The following is a 20,656-nucleotide window of genomic DNA, read 5'->3' as shown; positions in this document are numbered from 1 at the left end:
AGCACTCTCCTCCCCCTCCCAGTTCATACTGGCTCTTTTCCCCTCCTCTTTCCTCTAAGTTCATACTGGCAGTTTACATTCCCCTCCTCTCATTTCCTGCTGACACCTCGCACCTCGCACCCCATCCCCTTCAGTCCTCACTAGAACTTTTAATTCTCACTTGGTTTATGCTGGTACTCTCCTACTCCTTCCCTCCACTCGCAGCATGGCTTCTGCTCTTGCCTCTTGTTGTTCCAGGGATGAAATGCTGCTGTGAGTGGGAATTGATGTAGTAGTTTTGCAATATTGGGATTTCTAATTTTGCAATATTATTGAGACTTCCCGCCCATAGCAATGTTTCATTCCCGGCGCAGCAGGTCAGAGTGCAGAGCCGAAATGGGCTCGCAAGTTCATACCCCTGACTAACCCATGCTGTGCAGGCCTTTGTGGCTGCCACTCTCATTACAACAACAATAACTTGTATTTATATAGCATCTTTAACATAGTAAAACATCCCAAGGCAATTCACAGGAGTGCTATAAGAAAAAAAAGTTACCTCCCCACATTGAGCATTAAAGGGTTATAGAGGCTAAAACCAAAGTGATGCCTGGCAACACCTGATGGGCTGCCTGCATGTTGAAGAATTGGCACATTTGCTGTTTGTGTGTGATTTGAGTCTCATTGTATCTTAACTTTATAATTCAACATACTACATTCTAGTTTAATAAACGTCACATGCTATCTATTAAAACTAATATAAATTAATGAATAATTTATATTAGATTTAACAGGCAGAAGTATACCAAAAAAGTTCTTACAGAACACTTTAATGATGCAACCAAAATAGCAAAGTACACTTTCACTTTAGATATAGATATAGCTGTAGAAACATAACCTTAATAACATTTTAATTGTATTACATAATTTTAGTTACTGACCTTGTGTCTTCCTCTGATTTTGTAGTGTCCAAGTTTCCCGTCGGCATGCAATATAAGTTTATCCATTCTTTGCAGAAGAAGTCCTATAGATGCACAGCCAGGCTCAGTACCCTGCACCCACATTATTTTGTCTTCACGAATGGTTTTATTGGAAGTACCACTTGGAGCAGTTACTTCTTTATCTGAACTGGTACTCTGACCCGCCAGCGTTCCATCCTCAAAATTACCACTCTGATGGAGAGCTACAACTTCTTGCAAAATTTTGTCCCCAATTTTGTGCCCCAAGAAGTCGTCCACAAAACATAAGCCATATTGATTCATGCAAGGTGCTATATGATCCAACACCAGCCTTGATAAGTTCATTCTCTTACTGCTTGTAGTTTTAGTACAAAGATGTTTATTCAGGGTATCTGATACGACCCACGATTCGCATTTTACTTGACACTGAACCTCTCGGTTATTAGAAGTTCCCTTAGAACACTTTGGCAGCTCATCCTCAGTATCTGCATCTTTTCTTCTCCCTTTATTATCACTTTCTAAACTATCTGAAGTTTTTGTGAACAGTGTATTCATTGGGTCTAAAGAATCTCCGGGCAGTGTTGCTATTTGGGTGTGCACGAATGGAGGACTGTGAACCGCGCTGGCATGTGGAGACTTCGTGTTGTACGTGTGGAACGACATGTCGGCGTGTTTATTTACTTGCTGGGAACACGGGCGTTTGCGCGGCGGCTTCGCGCAGTCCCAGTCTGTCCGGGGCGCGCTCGCGCTCCCGCTCTGCTCGTGTTCCCCGAACAGCTGCAGGCGGTGCGAGCTGTCAGCGGCTCCCGCGCGTCCCAGGGCGAGCCCGCTCGCGCCGTCACGTTCCGCCGGCGGCCGCTCGAGCCGATTCGCGCGGCCGGGCTCCACGAGCAGCCGAGGCGAACCGCCTTTCGCCAGCGGCTGGAGCGCAGTCGTGCCGCTGTCGGGTTCCGCGACGACCTTTTCCAGCCTGCGCTTGGTGCCCACGTCGTGAGCCCCCCCGGTGCTACTACCAGTGTCCAGTTCGTTTTCCATGTCCCTTTTTTTTTGTTCACTTCTGGAACATGGTAACAAGTCTCTGGTTTAAAAAAAGAACCTCGTTTTCTACCGCCTGCCCGATCGCATTGCCCAGTTTTTCTATTTTCCTCGTCTAGCTAATGGAGCAAGTAGTCCGACTCGCCAAAGTCAGATGCGATTTTGGCGTCTGGTCTTCAAACCATCCCGATCTCGCCGCGCCAGCTCCTCTTCCTCGAACCTGGTGCGCGTGCTCGCAACGTCCCCTTGCTTGGAGCAGTCGAGGTGCCGCTAACCGCTCGCATTTCCCAACCGCTCCTGCACGCGTCCGCTTTCATGCTGCCGCTTTCTACACTCCTCGCGTGTCCATGAAGTTATAAAACTTATTGGCAAACGAATGTTTGATATACATGCATCAAAAAGTACATCACAACTCTGGATGTATACCGAGCTGTTCATATTTATACTCTTGGCCATGTGACTAATGTATTTTGGGAAATGAATCGTGACATGCATTTCCACGTAGGAAGACGGGCAATCTCAAAACTGATCTAAGTAGAATGAGTAGCCTACACAGTTTGATGTCTTGTGAGTGCTATGTCTGGATATTACTCCATGAAAGTGTAAAGTTTCTCAAAAAGTAAGTATTATTGCCAAAATCAGTAATGTTAAAATTCAGTAGATGTTTAATTTATCTTATCAAGGTTTAATGTGCATCAAATATAAAATCTAACCATTTAAAACAAAGTGTAAACTGACTGATTCACTACTACGTCTGTAGATACCAAATAACTTGGGCTTAGGGGAGGGTGTAATTTAATTAAATATACAATGTAAAATGTTACAAAAGAGCCCTGACATCTAATAAAAGGAAGAAGAAGTGGAAACTGTAAGATTAGCTCATTGCTTGATCATGCCATGAAATTTCTCATTTACGTAAACTGTTTCAAATTTTGCTTTTTATCCTTGTTGGGGTACACATCAGCACGTCACATTAACATTGTGGTTTATATGTAATTGTGCACAGTAAGTTGTTATAATTCAAGTTTTCTTCTGATATTTTCTACACAAGCCTAATGCAGAAGTCCATTTCCAGATGCAAGCCCTCCTTATGAATTGAAGTGTAACCTTATACAGTAAACTCTTTCGTATCCGGCACCTATGGGACCAGGATGGTGCCAGTTGATCAAAAATTTTGGATAACAGAGAGGTATACCTACCAAGGCAATTTTTAACAAACAAAAATAAAAACCACTGACTAACTCGGCCACCGCGGGAGACTCGGACTCGGCAAAACGAATGCTGGATGGATTCAGCAAGATTACCGGTTATCTATTTTGCCGGTCATTAAAGTATTCTGGATGATTAAGTGCCATTTAAACAAGAGTTTACTGTACATACATTATCTAGGACATAGTGTGCCAGAGTGAACAATTAACCTTTTTACTGTTGCTCTGTATGTTGGAAACAGTATGGGTTGTCCCATTAATTCCTTACCTCTCCAAAATCAGTGGAAAATAAGATGCTAACAAACCATATAACTCAGGCTGAAAACTAATTCATTTTATTAAGAAATATAAATATCAAAAATAAAACGATCAATCAGCAGAATAAGTGCAGTAATAGAATACTTGATTTCTCACCAGTGCATTACACAATAGAAGTCAAAAAGACTTAGCAATTCCCTTTAGTAACTTTGGACCATATGTCCATGATTAAAACCTTTACACGAGATATGAACTTCATGGAGTGACTTGTTAGCCGCTAGTCCGTATTAGTGGTACAGCGAGAAGAAAACAAGCCAGCAGTTACTTCAGTCGCAGTTATGTCTATGTCTTCTCTTTGATCCAGCCTTGTACAAAAGAAGATAGACACATTTTGTTCATAATCAAGGTTAACCCACTCCGAAACACTCCTGGCAGTGAAAGATCTGTCAAAGAAGATAGGTTTTCAGAGGCAATAGAACAGCCTCTCGGATACCAGATTCACAGTTCTTTGCTGCAAGTCTGGTAAACAGGCCCCCTGTTGAGATAGAAATGGGTAATAAATGCCAGCCTTGCCAGCGACGCCCACATCCTTAGAATGAAAAAATAAACATCCCATAGAGTTGCTCTCTGATTCTTGCAGTAGACAACTCGGATACTGAGGAAACAGTCTAACCATTTGTCCTGATAGATACTGCCTGCAACAATCTACATACTAGCCAGGGTATGTGGATTTTCCATCTTCCCAGTACAAAGAAAGAACGATAACAGACAAAATCTCCCAGAGTTCAATTGCAGAGCCCATTTAAAGTAGCTACAATACTGGCATGCTATCAATTCCTATAAAATATATTACACAGATTGTTAAGATATGAAACAGGAAAGATATGTTATCTGTCACACAAGTGTTGGCAGGTTCTTCAACTATATTACAACAGTGACTACACCTCAAAAGTAATTCATTAGCTGTAAAGCGCTTTGGGGCGCTATATAAATACAAGTTGTGGGGAAGAGCAAAACTAGAGGCCATCAATATAAGATAGTCACCAAGAAATCAAATAGGGAAATCAGAAGAAGCTTCTTTACCCAGAGAGTGGTGAGGATATGGAACTTACTACCATAGAGAGTGGTTGAGGTGAATAGTTTAGATGCATTTAAGCTGAAGGCTAGATAAGCATATGAGAAAGAAAGGAATAGAGGGTTATGCTGATAAAGTTAGATGAGGAAGGATGGGTGGATGCTTGAGTAGAGCATAAATGCCGGCATAGACTGGTTGGACCGAATGGCCTGTTTCTGTGCTGCATGTTCTATGTAATTCTATATAAGTTCTTAACTATGGGGCATTATACTCAAACCTGATTATTTCCGCACCAAGTACACACACACATCTGTTCAGTAGGGGTTAATGGATAATAATGAATATAAATGGCTGATTCTTTTCCCTCACTAGCCCGGAGACACTAAAAATATTTATCAGTTTTAGTGATAAACTACAGACATTAAAGGCTGGTTTTTCATCACAGGTGGTTTTGCAGCATTGAAAAGAGAAAAATAGGCTGATGTATCTTACTGCCACAATCCTACCCCAACAAATGGCCACCAGAATTTTACTCCCAGAAAACTGCCATTCACTATTACCACCTGCCCTTAGTCTTTTTGTCCTAACCAGAAGCATCACAAAATGCACATATATAGCAATTACATTGCAACAAAAGCTGCCTGATTCCAAATTGCTTTCTCTAATCCATTTTGTTTCCATATTGATCTTTGAATACCTAATACAGAAGAAAAGAAACCAAGTACTAAAAAAGGCCATAAATCTTATGAACAATAATATTGGCCCGGATTTTGCAGTCAGAGGCAAAGGGACAGTGCTTGCCGCAAACCTCGAAAAAAGCTGCCCACGGAGATTTAGCGGGCTCTATTGTGTCGATTTCCCTTATTCTGACTTTGAATGTGATGCCATCTATAGTGGATTTGTGGTGTCCAGCAACAGTCGTCATCAATCAGATTGAAAAATTCTACATAGTAAACCAGGAAGTAAAAAGCACGGATTATAATTCACTTTTTAATCATTTTACAGAAAGCGAAATAAAGATTGGGAGAGACACATGGGATTAGGGTAGAAGCTGAACTTTCATAAACAAACTTAAAAAAATATTTTTTTAAATTATTTTAAAAATCATTGAATATTCAAATGATATTCTGAGAAATGATACTCCACATTTGTAATCTTAGTTTTTCAGGCCCAGAGAGGTTGTTCCGCAGTAATTATGACTTAGTATGACGTTAAAACACCTTATTCAACCAGGTTTAACATTTTTAGTGATTTTTACAGTGAGAATAGTGCATAAAAAGTTGAAGTTCATGTCAAATCACTGATTCTATCTTGATTACATCTGCGAAGAATGCAACAATGCACCCTATGGAGGAGCACTGTATCACTGACAGCAAATTCCAGATTTTTTTCAGAAAAAGCATTATTATTTGCCCGAAGCAGTATGCATCTCAAAAGTTAGATTCATACCTCAGAATGACTTATGCCAGAAGAAAGCAAGCTTTTAACATACACCACAAAAAAACGAAATAAATATCTTTTTAAATTATATAGTAAACTTTGTTGTATAGCAAATATGGTAAGGAAAATGCTGTTTTTTTCACCCATTATTCCTGTCTATAATGTTGATAATATCACATGAGGGTGACCTTTTAAGATGTTTTAATGTTGTTAGAGATATTCCCATGTGACCATCACTGCTCCCACATTTTGCCAGCAGTGGGTGAATGTTTGACACTGTTGTGCATATTATTCTTTAACTGAACATTAATGCCCGTAATTTCCGATAGGAGACTTCCTGCATGCGGATTCCTCCTATCGGAAAAAAATCTACGAACTTACCTGAGGGCTCCCGAGATCCGGACACAACCGCTCCTGGGCCTCTCCAAAGTCGAAATGCGCAGGGCCCACGTATCCCAGAGGCGCATGCAGTTCGCAAGCATCCCTGGGATCATGTGGGCCAGGCCAGCCAATAAGAGAAGGGAATCTCCCTTCATACTTTTGACAGATAGACAGATACTAGCATGCTATCAATTCCTATAAAATATATTACACAGATTGTTAAGATATGAAACAGGAAAGATATGTTATCTGTCACACAAGTGTTGGCAGGTTCTTCAACTATATCACAACAGTGACTGCACCTCAAAAGTAATTCATTAGCTGTAAAGCGCTTTGGGGTGTCCTGAGGTCATGAAAAGCGCTATATAAATACAAGTTGTGGGGAAGAGCAAAACTAGAGGCTCTATATTTGACAGATAGACCTGTCAAATATATGAATGGAGATCACCCCAAAAACACAGTAAAACATTAAATACATTTTTGAAAAACCATCACGTTTTTTAAATGAGTTAAAATTACAATAAATTAAATATTTTCAACAAAAATTTTATGTTTTGAAAAAAATAATTAACGTTTTTTACAGGGCTAAAAATAAACTTACCTTTTTGAAAAGTATTTTTAAATTATATAAATGAGTGAAAAAAAATTTTTTAAACTTTTTTTCAAGTCTTATGCTGGTAAAAGCAGGCCTTACGCCTGCTTTTACCAGGCGTAAGATTTCTAAAGGTTTTCAGCGGGCGGAGGTTCTGCAGAAAGCGGAACTCTCCCCCCGCAGAGGCCCTTCTCTAGGGCAGGCGTCCGATCTGTCAAGAGCATTCTTGACAGATCGGAAATGCCGGTTTTCAGCGCATGCGCTTCACATGCCTGAAACTAGCATTTCCGATGTCCCTATGGGTGTATACACCCGTAGGCATCGGAAAATACAGGCCTAAGTTAATAGTACAGTATTTTCCTCAATTTTTGATATTTTTCAACCTCAACAATTAATGGCCCAGAAATTCGGGTCGGGGCTTCCTGTGGGTGTAAGCCCCCGACCTGCACTTACCTTGCGCGCCGGCAGTTGAGCTGTAGGGCCCCATGGAATTCCGCTCCGGGGCCTGGCCCAGCTGCCGGCGCACTGTGCTTGCGTGTCCCAGGGGCGCAGTTAGTGCGATGCGTCCCCTGGGATCACGTGAGCCATGGGCAGCCAATCGGAGGAGGGAAAAGCCCATTCATAAAATTGACAGGAAGACCTGTCAAAACTTATAAATACTACGGCCCCAAAATAGCAGTAAACCTTCAAATATTTTTTTTTTTAAATCACACTTTTAAAATAAACTATAAATTACATTAAATAACTATTTTAAACAATAATTTAATTTTTGAAAAAAATAATTTTATATTCTAATGGGGCTAAAAATAAACTTACCTTGCTTTAAAGTATTTAAAAATAATAAACCTGTGGAAAAAATGTTTTAATTTTAATTAATTGACCACTTACCTTGTAAAAAGCAGGCCTTACGCCTGCTTTTTACATTTCTAAATCCTGCAGGTTTACGATCCCGGGAAAACCTGCAAAAAAAAAACTAAGTTCAAAGCGCACGCGCAGCCCCTCCTGCGCGCGCGTTCGACCTCTGAACCCCTTCGTTCAGAGGATCGGAAGTGCCGGTTTCCCGCGCATGCGCAGTGCATGCAGAAAACTGGCACTTCCATTCGGCCTACGGGTGAGTACCCCGTGCGTACTCACCCGTGGAGACCCGAATTTCTGGGCCATTGTGTTTTTCTTCAAATTTAAAAAAAAAATCACATTTATCCAAAAATGTCTTCATGTCAAATTCTTCAAATGTTTCCATTAAAAAAATTTCTTATACTATAGACACCACCCAAATCACAAATCACGGTCTTCCCCCCACCAACCCCACCCCGGCACTGACCATGGTACCAAGCTGCCCAACATCTTTGCCAGTCTGTCTCCCTCTTCTTGGTCCCCCATCAAGTACTGGATGGTATGAAGTATTGGTCCAGAGAGAGACATTTTCTTTCAGTATCTGTTGGCTACCCAAAGTACTATTGATAGATTGTTAATAAGTCCTTCTCTGTTCTTCTTTCATGGTCCTTGATTTCAAATTTTGACCTGCTCTCTTCTCTCAGCTGCCACCAGAGGAGTTTAAGTGACGTCGGTAAGTCAAAAGCAGTGTAGAAGAATGGATTTTGCTTCTGTTGTCTGAACTACTTTTTTAAACTTATCATGTTTCTTTAATGGTAGATTCAGCATTTTTCTCCACAATAAGTAAACAGCCTGGAATTAGTTGCAACAATATTGATTTGAGGTATTAATTAGCTACTCAAAAAGAGGTAATCATGTTAAATTTCAAACATTTTGGGCTACTGTGAGAAGGTGATCCTTTGTGATACGTGAGGCTAGGGGCTAAAAACTCGATTAGGCATGAAAACGGACGCGGGGTCAATCGGGCTGAGTGACTGAGCGCTCAGCAGGGGGCCGAAGTTCGTGCAAAGAATAGCTCTATTTAAAGCTAGCCTCCGCTTTTAAAGGCAGTCTGCACCTCTTAAAGGTGAGGTGCATTCTACATTCGGCAGCAGCTGGAACAGCATGTGAAGGCAACTGTGAGTGAGTAATGGCTCAATGGGGCAGAGAAAAGTCACCAAGGTTCTCGGATGCAACACTAGAGGCCTTAATGCAGGGAGTAGAAAGGAGGAGATAGGTCCTCTACCCACAGAGGGCCAGGAGGCCTTCTAGATACACTGTCAGAAGGCAGTGGGAGCAGATAGCCGAAGCAGTCACTGCCAGCAGTCTTGCCCCGAGGACCTGGATCCAATCCCGAAAGAAGTTCAAGGACCTCACATAACAACAACAACTTGTATTTATATAGCCCCTTTAACATAATAAAACGTCCCAAGGCGCTTCACAGGAGTGTTATAAGACAAAAAATTGACACCGAGTCATATAAGAAATTAGGGTAGGTGACCAAAAGCTTGGTCAAAGAGGTAGGTTTTAAGAAGCGTCTTAGAGGAGGAAAGAGAGGCAGAGAGGTTTAGGGAGGGAGTTCCAGAGCTTAGGGCCTAGGCAGCTGAAGGCACGACCACCGATGGTTGAGCGATTATAATCAGGGATGTTCAAGAGGGCAGAATTTGAGGAGCGCAGATATCTCGGGGGGGGCGGGGTGGGGATTCTGGGGCTGAAGGAGATTACAGAGATAGGAAGGGGGCGAGACCATGGAGGGATTTGAAAACAAAGATGATAATTTTGAAATCGAGGCGTTGCTTAACCGGGAGTCAATGTAGATCAGTGAGCACAGAGGTAATGGGTGAACAGGACTTGGTGCGAGTTAGGACATGGGCAGCCGAGTTTTGGATGACCTCAAGTTTACGTAGGGTAGAACGTGGGAGGCCAGCCAGGAGTGTGTTGGAATAGTCAAGTCTAGAGGTAACAAAGACATGGATGAGGGTTTCAGCAGCAGATGAGCTGAGGCGGGGCGGAGACGGGCAAAGTTATGGAGGTGGAAATAGGCGGTCTTGTGGGAGACTACAGTCTCCCGCGTAAAGAAATAGGCAACACAGCGAGCTACAAGAAATAGGTCTTTACTCCAACTCTCACAATACAGGTAGACTACCCTTTATCCGGACTTCCGAAAACCGAAACCCTCTAAAAACCGAAGGTTTTTTCGTTCAGCGTAAGTCGTGCGTACGACTTACGCTGAACGAAAAAACCTTCGGTTTTTAGAGGGTTCCGGTTGCGGAAGTTCGGATAAAGGGTAAGTCGTGCGCACGACCCCCCGCCAGCCCCGACAACCGCCGGCCCCCCCGCGGACCCCGCCAGCCCCGACAACCGCCGACCCCCCCGCGGACCCCGCCAGCCCCGACAACCGCGGACCCCCCCGCGGACCCCGCCAGCCCCGACAACCGCCGACCCTCCCCGCGGACCCCGCCAGCCCCGACAACCGCCGACCCCGCCAGCCCCGACAACCGCCGACCCCCCCCGCGGACCCCGCCAGCCCCGACAACCGCCGACCCCCCCGCGGACCCCGCCAGCCCCGACAACCGCCGGCCCCCCCGTGGACCCCGCCAGCCGCCGAGCCCCCCGCCGGCCCCGACAACCGCCGACCCCGCCAGCCCCTACAACCGCCGACCCCCCCGCGGACCCCGCCAGCCCCGACAACCGCCGACCCCCCCCCCGCGTACCCCGCCGGCCCCGACCCCCGCCGATCCCGACTGACTTACGCTGAGCGTCAGCGTAAGTCGTGCGCACGACCCCCCGCCGACCCCCCCCCGCGGACCCCCGCCGACCCACCTTCCGAAATCCGAAATTCTCCTTTATCCGAAACTCGGCTGGTCCCGAGGTTTTCGGATAAAGGATAGTCTACCTGTACAGTACTGAATTCGTAAAGCCCGCGAGCCTGTGATGACTCACGGATTGGTCACCTGCTGGAACCTGATTGGTTTTCCTTCTCTCAGCAGCAGGCAAGTCTGAACATGCCTTATTCCTCTCAGCTTGCAACTGTCTTGCGGGGGGAGGGGAATACAGCAGTTAAAAGGGGATTATACAGGTTTATCTACATACACACAGTGTTTCCCCAATGTGGCAACGCCACAGTCTTAGTTATGCCATAGATATGTGGTCGGAAGCTCATTTCAGGGTCAAACATGACACCACGGTTGCGAACAGTCTGGTTCAGCCTCAGACAGATGCTAGGGAGAGGGATGGAATCGGTGGCTAGGGAACGGAGTTTGTGGCGGGGACCAAAAACAATGGCTTCGGTCTTCCCAATATTTAATTGGAGAAAACACAAGAGATCAAGGTCAGTGAATGCATCTTCAAAAGCCGTTTCCCACCAACTGCACTACTAGCCTCACACACTGCTCAGTGCACCACATCCCCATCACTTACCTACCAACAATCTCTCAATAACAACTCATACCTCACATTCCGAGCTTCACCTCACCTTCACACACTTACCACTGCTGCAAGCCTCGCACCTACATCTCACACCTTGCACACACTGCCAGTTATTCAAACATGACAGGCACATCACTCAAACACATTGCACCTCACTTATACACTGCGCATACTTTAGAGGGCAGTATAGAGATGGGATTTGCATGTGGTGAGTCACCGAGCATGAGTGGTCGGCAGCCAGGGCAGGGAGAGAGTAGCACAGGTACCAGCTCCCCAGCGGACGAGGTCGCACACAAGTTCTGCTGCAGAGGACTCAGATGTGGACTTTGATGTTGCCTACAGAAGAAGAGTGATGGGCATGCACACAGAAATGCTTGGTGCATTGGCAGGCCTGTCAGAGAGCCTGTTGTCACTGTCAGGGAGCATGGAGGAGTCCAGGACCAACCTTGCACAGGGCTTTGTGCAGAGCTTGGAGCCCATGATTTCCAGGATGGAAGTGATGGACAACGCTATAAGAAATAGTAAGGGAAAGAAGTCATTGGTGGGAGTAGTCTATAGACCCCCTAACAGTAGCTACACTGTAGAACAGTATATAAATCAAGAAATAATGGGGGCTTGTAGGAAAGGTACTGAAATAATCATGGGCAATTTTAATCTTCAGGACAAGCTCTGCTGCAGAGGACTCAGATGTAGACTTTGATTGGGGGTAATATACTGGCATGGACAGTTCCTGCAGATTGGAGGGTGGCAAATGTAACCCCACTATTTAAAAAAGGAGGGAGAGAGAAAACGGAACTACAGACCAGTTAGCCTAACATCAGTAGTAGGGAAAATGCTAGAGTCTATTATAAAGGATGTGATAGCAGGACACTTAGAAAATATCAGTGGGATTAGACAAAGTCAGCATGGATTTATGAAAGGGAAATCGTGTTTGACAAACCTACTGAAGTTTTTTGAGGATGTAACTGGTAGAATAGATAAGGGAGAACCAGTGGATATGGTGTATTTGGATTTTCAGAAGGCCTTTGATAAAGTCCCACATAAGAGGTTAGTGTGCAAAATTAAAGCACATGGAATTGGGGGTAATATACTGGCATGGATGAAAATTGGTTAACAGACAGGAAACAGAGTAGGAATAAATGGGTCTTTTTCGGGGTGGCAGGCGGTGACTACAGGAAACTTTGTGCTATCCGGCACCGACGGGACCGAGCTGTTGCCGGACAAACCAGCGCTAATGTTGAAACATACGGAGATTTTGAGCTCCGTATCTGGCAACAAACCCTGTTGCTTAGCAACAGCTTCTAAACAGTTGGCCGTACCTTGCAAGCGTCTCTGTAGCTTAACAACAGCTTCAGCAAGACCTTGCAGAGCCTGACTGGTGAAAAAAAAGCAACGAAAAAAAAAAAAACCTAACGAAACGGCTCCTGATTTTTGCCGGTGGTTCGAGCATTCCGGACAGTTAACCTCCGGATAAACCAAAGTTTCCTGTAGTGGGGTACTGCAAGGATCAGTGCTTGGGCCCCAGCTATTCACAATATATATCAATGATTTGGATGAGAAAACGAAATGTAATATTTCCAAGTTTGCTGATGACACAAAACTAGGTGGGATTGTGAATTGTGAAGAGGATGCAAAGAGGCTTCAAGGTGACTTAGACAAGTTGAGTGAGTGGGCAAATACATGGCAGATGCAGTATAATATGGATAAATGTGAAATTATCCACTTCGGTAGGAAAAACAGAAAGGCAGAGTATTATTTAAATGGTGATAGATTGGGAAATGTTGATGTACAAAGGGACCTGGGTGTCCTTGTACACCAGTCACTGAAAGCAAACATGCAGGTGCAGCAAGCAGTTAGGAAGGCAAATGGTATGTTGGCCTTCATTGCAAGAGGATTTGAGTACAGGAGCAAGGATGTCTTACTACAGTTATACAGGGCCTTGGTGAGACCACACCTGGAGTACTGTGTGCAGTTTTGGTCTCCTTACCTAAGAAAGGATATACTTGCCATAGAGGGAGTGCAGCGAAGGTTCACCAGACTGATTCCTTGGATGGCAGGACTGTTGTATGAGGAGAGATTGGGTCGACTAGCCCTGTATTCACTAGAGTTTAGAAGAATGAGAGGGGATCTCATTGAAACGTATAAAATTCTGACAGGGCTAGACAGACTGGATGCAGGGAGGATGTTTCCCTGGCTGGGTGTCTAGAACGAGGGGTCACAATCTCAGGATGCGGGGTAGGACATTTAGGACTGAGATGAGGAGAAATGTCTTCACTCAGAGGGTGGTGAACCTGTGGAATTCTCTACCACAGAAGGCTGTGGAGGCCAAGTCACTGAGTATATTTAAGAAGGAGATAAATAGATTTCTGGACGCAAACGGCGTCAAGGGGCATGGGGAGAGAGCGGGAATATGGTATTGAGATAGAGGATCAGCCATGATCATATTGAATGGTGGAGCAGGCTCGAAGGGCCTACTCCTATTTTTCTATGTTTCTATGTATTCAGTGTGGTTTCTTAGAACAATACGCCGTGGAACCAACCAGGGAGCAGACTATTTTAGATCTGGTAATGTGTAATGAGACAGGATTAATTAATGATGTCATTGTAAAGGATCCTCTAGGGAAGAGTAATCATAGCATGATAGAATTTCAAATTCAGTTTGAGGATGAGAAAATTGGGTCTGAAACTAGTGTCCTAAACTTAAATAAAGGCAATTACAAAGGTATGAAGACAGAGTTGGCTAAAGTGGACTGGGAAAATAGATTAAAGGGTAAGATGGTAGATAAGCAGTGGCAGACATATTTCATAACTCTCAGCAAAGGTTTATTCCAGTGAGAAAGAAAGACTCTACGAGAAGGATAAACCATCCATGGCTAACTAAGGAAGGTAAGGATGGTGTCAAATTGAAAGAAAAGACATACAATGTTGCGACGATTAGTGGTAGGCCAGAGGATTGGGAAATTTTTAGAAACCAGCAAAGGATGACTAAATAAAAAATAAAGAGGGAGAAGATAGATTATGAGAGTAAACTAGCAAAACATATAAAAACAGACAGTAAGAGCTTCTACAGGTATATAAAAAGGAAGAGAGTAGCTAAAGTAAACGTTGGTCCCTTAGAGGATGAGACTGGGGAATTAATAATGGGAAACATGGCAGCGACTTTGAACAAATGTTTTGTATCAGTCTTCACAGTAGAAGACACTAAAAGCATCCCAATAATGGATAATCAAGGGGTTATAGGGAGGGAGGAACTTAAAACAATCACTATCACTGGAGAAAAAGTACTAGGCAAACTAATGGGACTAAAGGCTGACAAGTCCCTGGACCTGATCACCCGTATCCTAGGGTCTTAAAAGAAGTGGCTGCAGAGATAGTGGATGCATTGGTTGTAATCCACCAAAATTCCCTGGATTCTGGCGAGGTCCCAGCGGACTGGAAAACCGCAAATTTAACTCCCCTATTCAAGAAAGGAGGGAGACAGAAAACAGGAAACTATAGGCCAGTTAGCCTAACATCTGTCATTGGGAAAATGCTGGAATCCATTATTAAGGAAGTAATAGCAGGACATTTAGAAAATCATAATACAATCAAGCAGAGTCAGCATGGTTTTATGAAAGGGAAATCGTGTTTGACAAATTTACTAGAGTTCTTTGAGGATCTACTGAGCAGGGTGGATTAAGGGGAACCAGCAGATCTCCAGAAGGCATTCTACAAGGTGCCACATAAAAGGGTACTGCAGTATAAGAGCCCACGGGGTTGAGGGTAATATGGATAGGAGGATTGGTTAACTAACAGAAAACAGAGAGTCAGGATAAATGGGCCATTTTCAGGTTGGCAAGCTGTAACAATTTACAATCTATATTAATGACTTGGATGAAGGGACCGAGTGTACTGTAGCCAAATTTGCTGATGATACAAATATAGTTGGGAAAGCAAATTGTGAGGAGGACACAAAGAGTCTGCAAAGGGATATAGATAGGTTAAGTGAGTGGGCAAAAATTTGGCAGATAGAGTATAATGTGGGAAAATGTGAGGTTATCCATTTTGGTAGGAAGAATAAAAACACAAATTATTATTTAAATGGAGAGAGACTACAAAATGCTGAGGTACAGAGGGATCTGGGGGTCCTCGTACATGAAACACAAAAAGTTAGCATGCAGGTACAGCAAGTAATTCGGAAGGCAAATGAAATGTTGGCCCTTTTTACAAGGGGAATGGAGTATAAAAGTAGGGAAGTCTTGCTACAACTGTACAGGGTACTGGTGAGACCACATCTGGAGTACTGCGTGCAGTTTTGGTCTCCTTATTTAAGGAGGGATATACTTGCATTGGAGGCAGTTCAGAGAAGGTTCACTAGGTTGATTCCTGGGAAGAAGGGATTGTCTTATGAAGAAAGGTTGAGCAGGTTGGGCCTATACTCATTGGCGTTTAGAAGAATGAGAGGTGATCTTATTGAAACATAAGATTCTGAGGGGGCTCGACAAGGTAGATGCAGGAAGGATGTTTCTCCTCGTGGGGGAATCTAGAACTAGGGGGCATAGTTTCACAATAAGGGGTCGCCCATTTAAAACAGAGATGAGGAGGAATTTCTTCTCTCAGAGGGTGGTGAATCTTTGAAATTCTCTACCCCAGAGAGCTGTGGAGGCTGAGTCATCGAATATATTCAAGGCAGATATTTGAACTACAGGAGAGTCAAGGGTTATGGGGAGCGGGTGGGAAAGAGTAGTTGAGGCCAAGATCAGATCAGCCATGATCTTATTGAATGGCGGAGCAGGCTCGAGGGGCCAAATGGCCTACACCTGCTCCTATTTCTTATGTTCCATTAGTGCACTTGTGGACCCAACCATGATGCAGGGTCTGAGGGCTGATGTCTCAGCTTCCATTGCAGCACAAGCGGAAGCAATCCAAAGTCTGAGTGCTGCAGTGGAAGCTCAGACTTCTGTTATGCAAGCTCAGACTGCTCTCATGCAGGCTCAGCTTGCTGCCACGCAAGTTCAGACTGCTGCCATCGTGGTTGCGTTTACTAGTGTTGAAAGGGGCTTGCTGGGTCTCACGGCAGTCCAGAAATCTGTCCTCCAACAGATGGCTAGGTTTGCTGAGGCACCGCCCCGGGGGAATGGTAGTGGCTCTGTGGAGCACAAACCTACTGTCCTCTCTCAGGATGACAGCATTCGTACTCCCACCACTGCCATTCCGCCAGTGCCCTTGCTGTTGCCTGTCAGCCAGCTAGCCCAGACAGCTGCCATCCATGCCAAGGTAGTGCAATCTACAGCCGGGCCTTCTAGGCCCAGAGCTGCTCGAGGTCATCATGCAAGGCCATCTGCAGTCTCCCCCACTGAAAACCAGCAGCCTTCCACCAACCATGCTGCAGCCATTGAGGTAGCACTTCGTAGGAGCACTCGGACAGGCAAAGGCACACGGAAGACATACACTAAGGGAATACACAAGGGTGATTAGTTGACTTTGTTATGTAGTATTGGATTGATTGATTTATAATTGTTATTTGGGATGTTTATTCTGTGGCGGCTTTCATTTCAGCATTGTGGCCAAGTGGATGCTGTGATGATCCGTGACAGAAGGATGGTAAGGTGGGGAAGTGTTGAGCAACGGGGATCTGGGGTTTCATTAGGGAAATCGGAGTCTGACGATGTGCTCACGGACAGCCCAACCGGAATGTGGTTGTGCAGGCTTCCTCCTCTTCCTCCTCCTCCTCCTCCTCTTCCTCCTCCTCCTGAGGTGGTCACGGAATCCATGGTGGCAAGGGCTGCACCCTCATGATGGCCAAGTTGTGGATGATGCAGCAGACCACCACAAATTGGGACACCTGCTCTGGCGAGTACTGGAGGGCTCCTCCCGAGTGGACAAGGCAGAGGAACCGTTGATTCAGCACCCCAATGGTCTGCTGAATGACATTCCTCATGGCAGCATGGCTCTCATTATATGAGTGCTGGCCACGAGTGGTGGGGTTGCGGAGGGGAGTCATCAGCCAGGTGTAGAGTGGCTTGTCCTTGTCGCCGAGCAGCCACCCTCAGGTTCGATGTGGTGGCTGGAAGATTGCTGGCACAGTGGACTGGCGCAGGATGAAGGCATCATGACCACTGCCAGGATAGAGGGCGTGATGTGCTGGGCATGGTCACACACCAACTGCACATTAAGTGAGTGGAAGCCTTTGTATTACGGAACATCTAACCATTGAGATGCAGCACCCACAAAGCCACGTGTCTGCAGTCAATGGCACCCTGCTCCACGGGGACGCCCAATATCCTGGCAAAGCCACGTGTGTGCTCTTCCTGCTTCCCTCTGTTTAGAGAAAAGACCAATGCAGTCCCCTCTCCTAGCGTACAGAACCTCCCAGATGCAGTGATGGACGGCGAAGTGTGAGATGGTTGCTATGTCGCCTGTTCCAACTTGGAAGGATGCGCTGACGAAAAAATTCAGGGCCATGGTCACCTTGAGGACCAGTGGCAGCGCCGTCGTTGCCCTGCTCTGAGGCTGCAGGTCTGGTCCCAAGAGGTGGCAGAGTTCTGTGACCACCTACTTGGTGAAGCAGAGCCGCTGATCACACTGCTCCTGGCTTAGGTGCAGGTAGGAGAAGTGCTTGCTGAAGACCCTAGGTGGATAAGGCCTCCTGCTGAGAGCCCTCCCCCTCCTCCCTCTGCGAGCAGCTTGCCTTCTTTGCTACCTCTGCTCCATCTCCCTGTCATGCTGCAGTGCAAGGGGACTGCAACTAGGCCGCCCATGATTGGGAGCAAGTGGTGTACTCAGAGGCCTTCCAGTAACAGTCAATGCCTTCTTAACGTTCAGCAGCATTCCCTGCACACTTTAACAACTTTTGAAATCTCTTACAGCAACCCAGTACTCCTACAAACTCTGCAAGTGCCAGTACAAAAGCAATAAGCAACTTATCTGCAAGTTGGATGTATCCCTTTAAGTAACGCTGGTGGGGGTTCCTTGTGCAGCTGAATGCACGTTCAGCTGTGCATATTTAGGAGAGGGCATTGAATGGAGCGGCGACGTCGAAAATAGCAGGTCGTGCGTCAAATCAGCGTTGCATGCTGACTGACATCACGATCTGCCTACTCGGCATACTGCCGGTGCATGCACATACTGCCCATGCTATCGCTCTCACCAAGATGGCAAATGGGGCGGACCATGTCGGAAGTGGGCGGAAGCGAAGCAGATGCCTTTTTTTTCGAAAAGGCCAAAACTACCGGCGCTACGGGAGTGAATTTCGTGGCCCAAATGTCATAAATTAGTGGGGGTTTATCGAAGGCAGATGCATGGGAGCCTTCTGCACCCATATTGAAGGGTAGGCATTCCCCTCAGGGTAGTAATCTTGATAGACAGCTCAGTGGGCTAGGCTCCCCATATCACAGAGAAGTGGAAGCTATGTTTCAGTCATGGTGAGTAAGAAACTGTTTATGTTTTAAAGGTCTAGACCAGTTTAGCTTCAGTAGCTAGAGAAGATGAACCATGTTCAAACCTATTTATTTACATCTTTATTGTTCCCATAACCAAGGAGCATAGAGAAATTAATTGTACTCACTGTGACAACTGTATACTGTTCATTTGTGTATTTTATATAAATAAACTATTTCATGGTTTGAAACTGTGGGCCCGATTTTGTGGATTGTGTGGGAAATGGTCGGATTCCCCCGAATGTGGGGTTCTGACCCACAAAAAAATGGGTCAGCCAGTTGCACGCAATTTTCCCTCAAGTGGCCAATTAATTTCCAGCGTGTGTGCAGCCTTGCTAATTGTCCATTTCCAGTCAGAAAGCCCCACAGTATGATGTCATCATTCGTGGTGCTTTTAAAGTGTCCAGCAAGCTTCTCCACCTCTGGACAATGGCAGAGGAGCCTGCACCAGCTGCTGCCAGCGGCAGAGGCCGAGCTGCTGCTGTCAAGTCCAACGAGACGTCACTGCAGACCTTGGTGGATGGGGTAAGGGCCCACAGGGAGGTCCTCTATCCTCACTCAGGGAGCAAGAGGCCTCCCATCGAGACCAGGGCTGCCTGGATGGAGGTGGCAGCAGAGGTAAACTCTCTGGGAGTCACCTGCAGAACCTGGATGCAGTGCAGGAAGCGCTTCCATGACCTTCACCGCACAGGGAAAGTAAGTACGAAGTTTCCATCGCCCTCAACCTGATCCCCACTGCCTTTCCCCAACAGCACTCAGCCTCAGCAATCTCTTCCTCCCCATCCCACTTCACAGTCACATCCATGCACCCTTACCCATTCCGTATCTCTCTATGCTCACATTCACATAACTATTCCACCATCCAGCCCTCACACAGCCTCTCACTCTGATGCTTGGAACACAACTGACAACACACAGGGAGGGCCCTTGGTCTTGCAGCCTCACAACATCTTTGTCTCCTTCTAAGCATCTATGCTGTGCAATCTCTACACTCACTCCTGCACTCTCACTCAAACTCCACTTGTCTCTCTCATTGCAGGAAAAGAGAGCTCACAACAGGAGAGAGCGTGCGATGACTGGAGGAGGACCACCCTCATTTACCCACCTGACCCCCTGGGAGGAAGCGGTGCTCGAGATTGCTGGGGCTGACGTGCCTGTGGATGCTGGGGCAGGAGAGACAGGAGCAAGCCCGCAAGCTGGTGACAGAATAGTTCCCCATCTCTCTCATTGACATAGCATTAGTTGCTGATATGATTCTGAAGCCACATCATTTGGACTTATGAGCATATGCCAAATCCAATGTGCAAGTAGCCTTGCCATCACATCTCTAACTCTTTCCTTTACTCCCCCACAGGACCATCCGGTGCCCCCGTCGCCACTGCAGAGGAGGAAGAAGCTTTGCAGCCAGACTCCTCAGAGGAAGCTCCAGCCTCTGAGGGCGCAGCGGCAGCACCCAGCACCAGCGCAGACACTCACACCTCGGTGGGACCTTCAGGACATAGAGTAGAGTTGTCACCTGGTGTATCACAGCTCACAAGTGAGAATCAGCAGATTGTGGAGACAGGGACAGCAGTGGAGAGTCCTCGTCGGAGGGCGCAGGGCTCTGCCAGCTCAGCTCAGCTGCATGTCGACCCTATGCCTCTGGGTCCATCCGCAAGAGAGGAGGTGATGGATCTCCATGCACAGACGCAGGAGTCTCTGGCAGGTTTTGTCTCCAGGGTAGCTGCGAGTGTGGAGCGAATGGAGGAGTCCATGGCGAGCATGAGCAGAGCCTTTTTGGAGTCATTGGCGCATCAAAGCATCACCACGCAAAGGATGGCTACCTCCGTGGCAATGCTGGCTGCAGCCGAAGAGAGGAGGGCTGCAGCAGAGGAGAGAAGGGCTGCAGCCGAGGAGAGGAGGGCTGCGGCCATGGAGGAGCTTAGTCGCCAGGGTGTCGAAAACATGGTGAGTGCTCTGAATAGAATAGCATCTCTTGAGGAACGATGGGCATCTATTGAGCACCGAAACCA

General features: G+C 46.0%; 1 protein-coding gene and 1 long non-coding RNA gene across 4 annotated transcripts in view; one reads left to right on the top strand and one right to left on the bottom strand.

Moving 5' to 3' along the window:
* egln3 (egl-9 family hypoxia-inducible factor 3) overlaps positions 1-1,970 on the bottom strand; it is a 71,965-nt gene extending 69,995 nt beyond the window's left edge. The window contains exon 1 of the mRNA XM_086003379.1: positions 918-1,970. Coding sequence (XP_085859505.1) covers positions 918-1,970 — 1,053 coding nt within the window. The remainder of the gene's footprint in view (positions 1-917) is intronic.
* Positions 1,971-2,499: 529 nt separating this feature from the next.
* LOC147109445 (uncharacterized) overlaps positions 2,500-20,656 on the top strand; it is a 144,386-nt gene continuing 126,229 nt past the window's right edge. For 2 of the 3 annotated variants that reach the window (XR_015080276.1, XR_015080277.1), the window contains exons 1-2: positions 2,500-2,589; positions 8,463-8,491. This is a non-coding gene — a long non-coding RNA (uncharacterized LOC147109445). The remainder of the gene's footprint in view (positions 2,590-8,462; positions 8,492-20,656) is intronic. The other variant, XR_015080278.1, reaches the window with a different exon arrangement.

This window comes from Somniosus microcephalus, chromosome 12 (assembly GCF_052327205.1).
Source record: "Somniosus microcephalus isolate GS21.2 chromosome 12, FLI_Smic_1.0, whole genome shotgun sequence".
Classification (NCBI taxonomy): Eukaryota; Metazoa; Chordata; class Chondrichthyes; order Squaliformes; family Somniosidae; genus Somniosus; species Somniosus microcephalus.
Note: the sequence above shows the minus strand (reverse complement) of the source record. Positions and strands in the feature narration are given on the sequence as shown.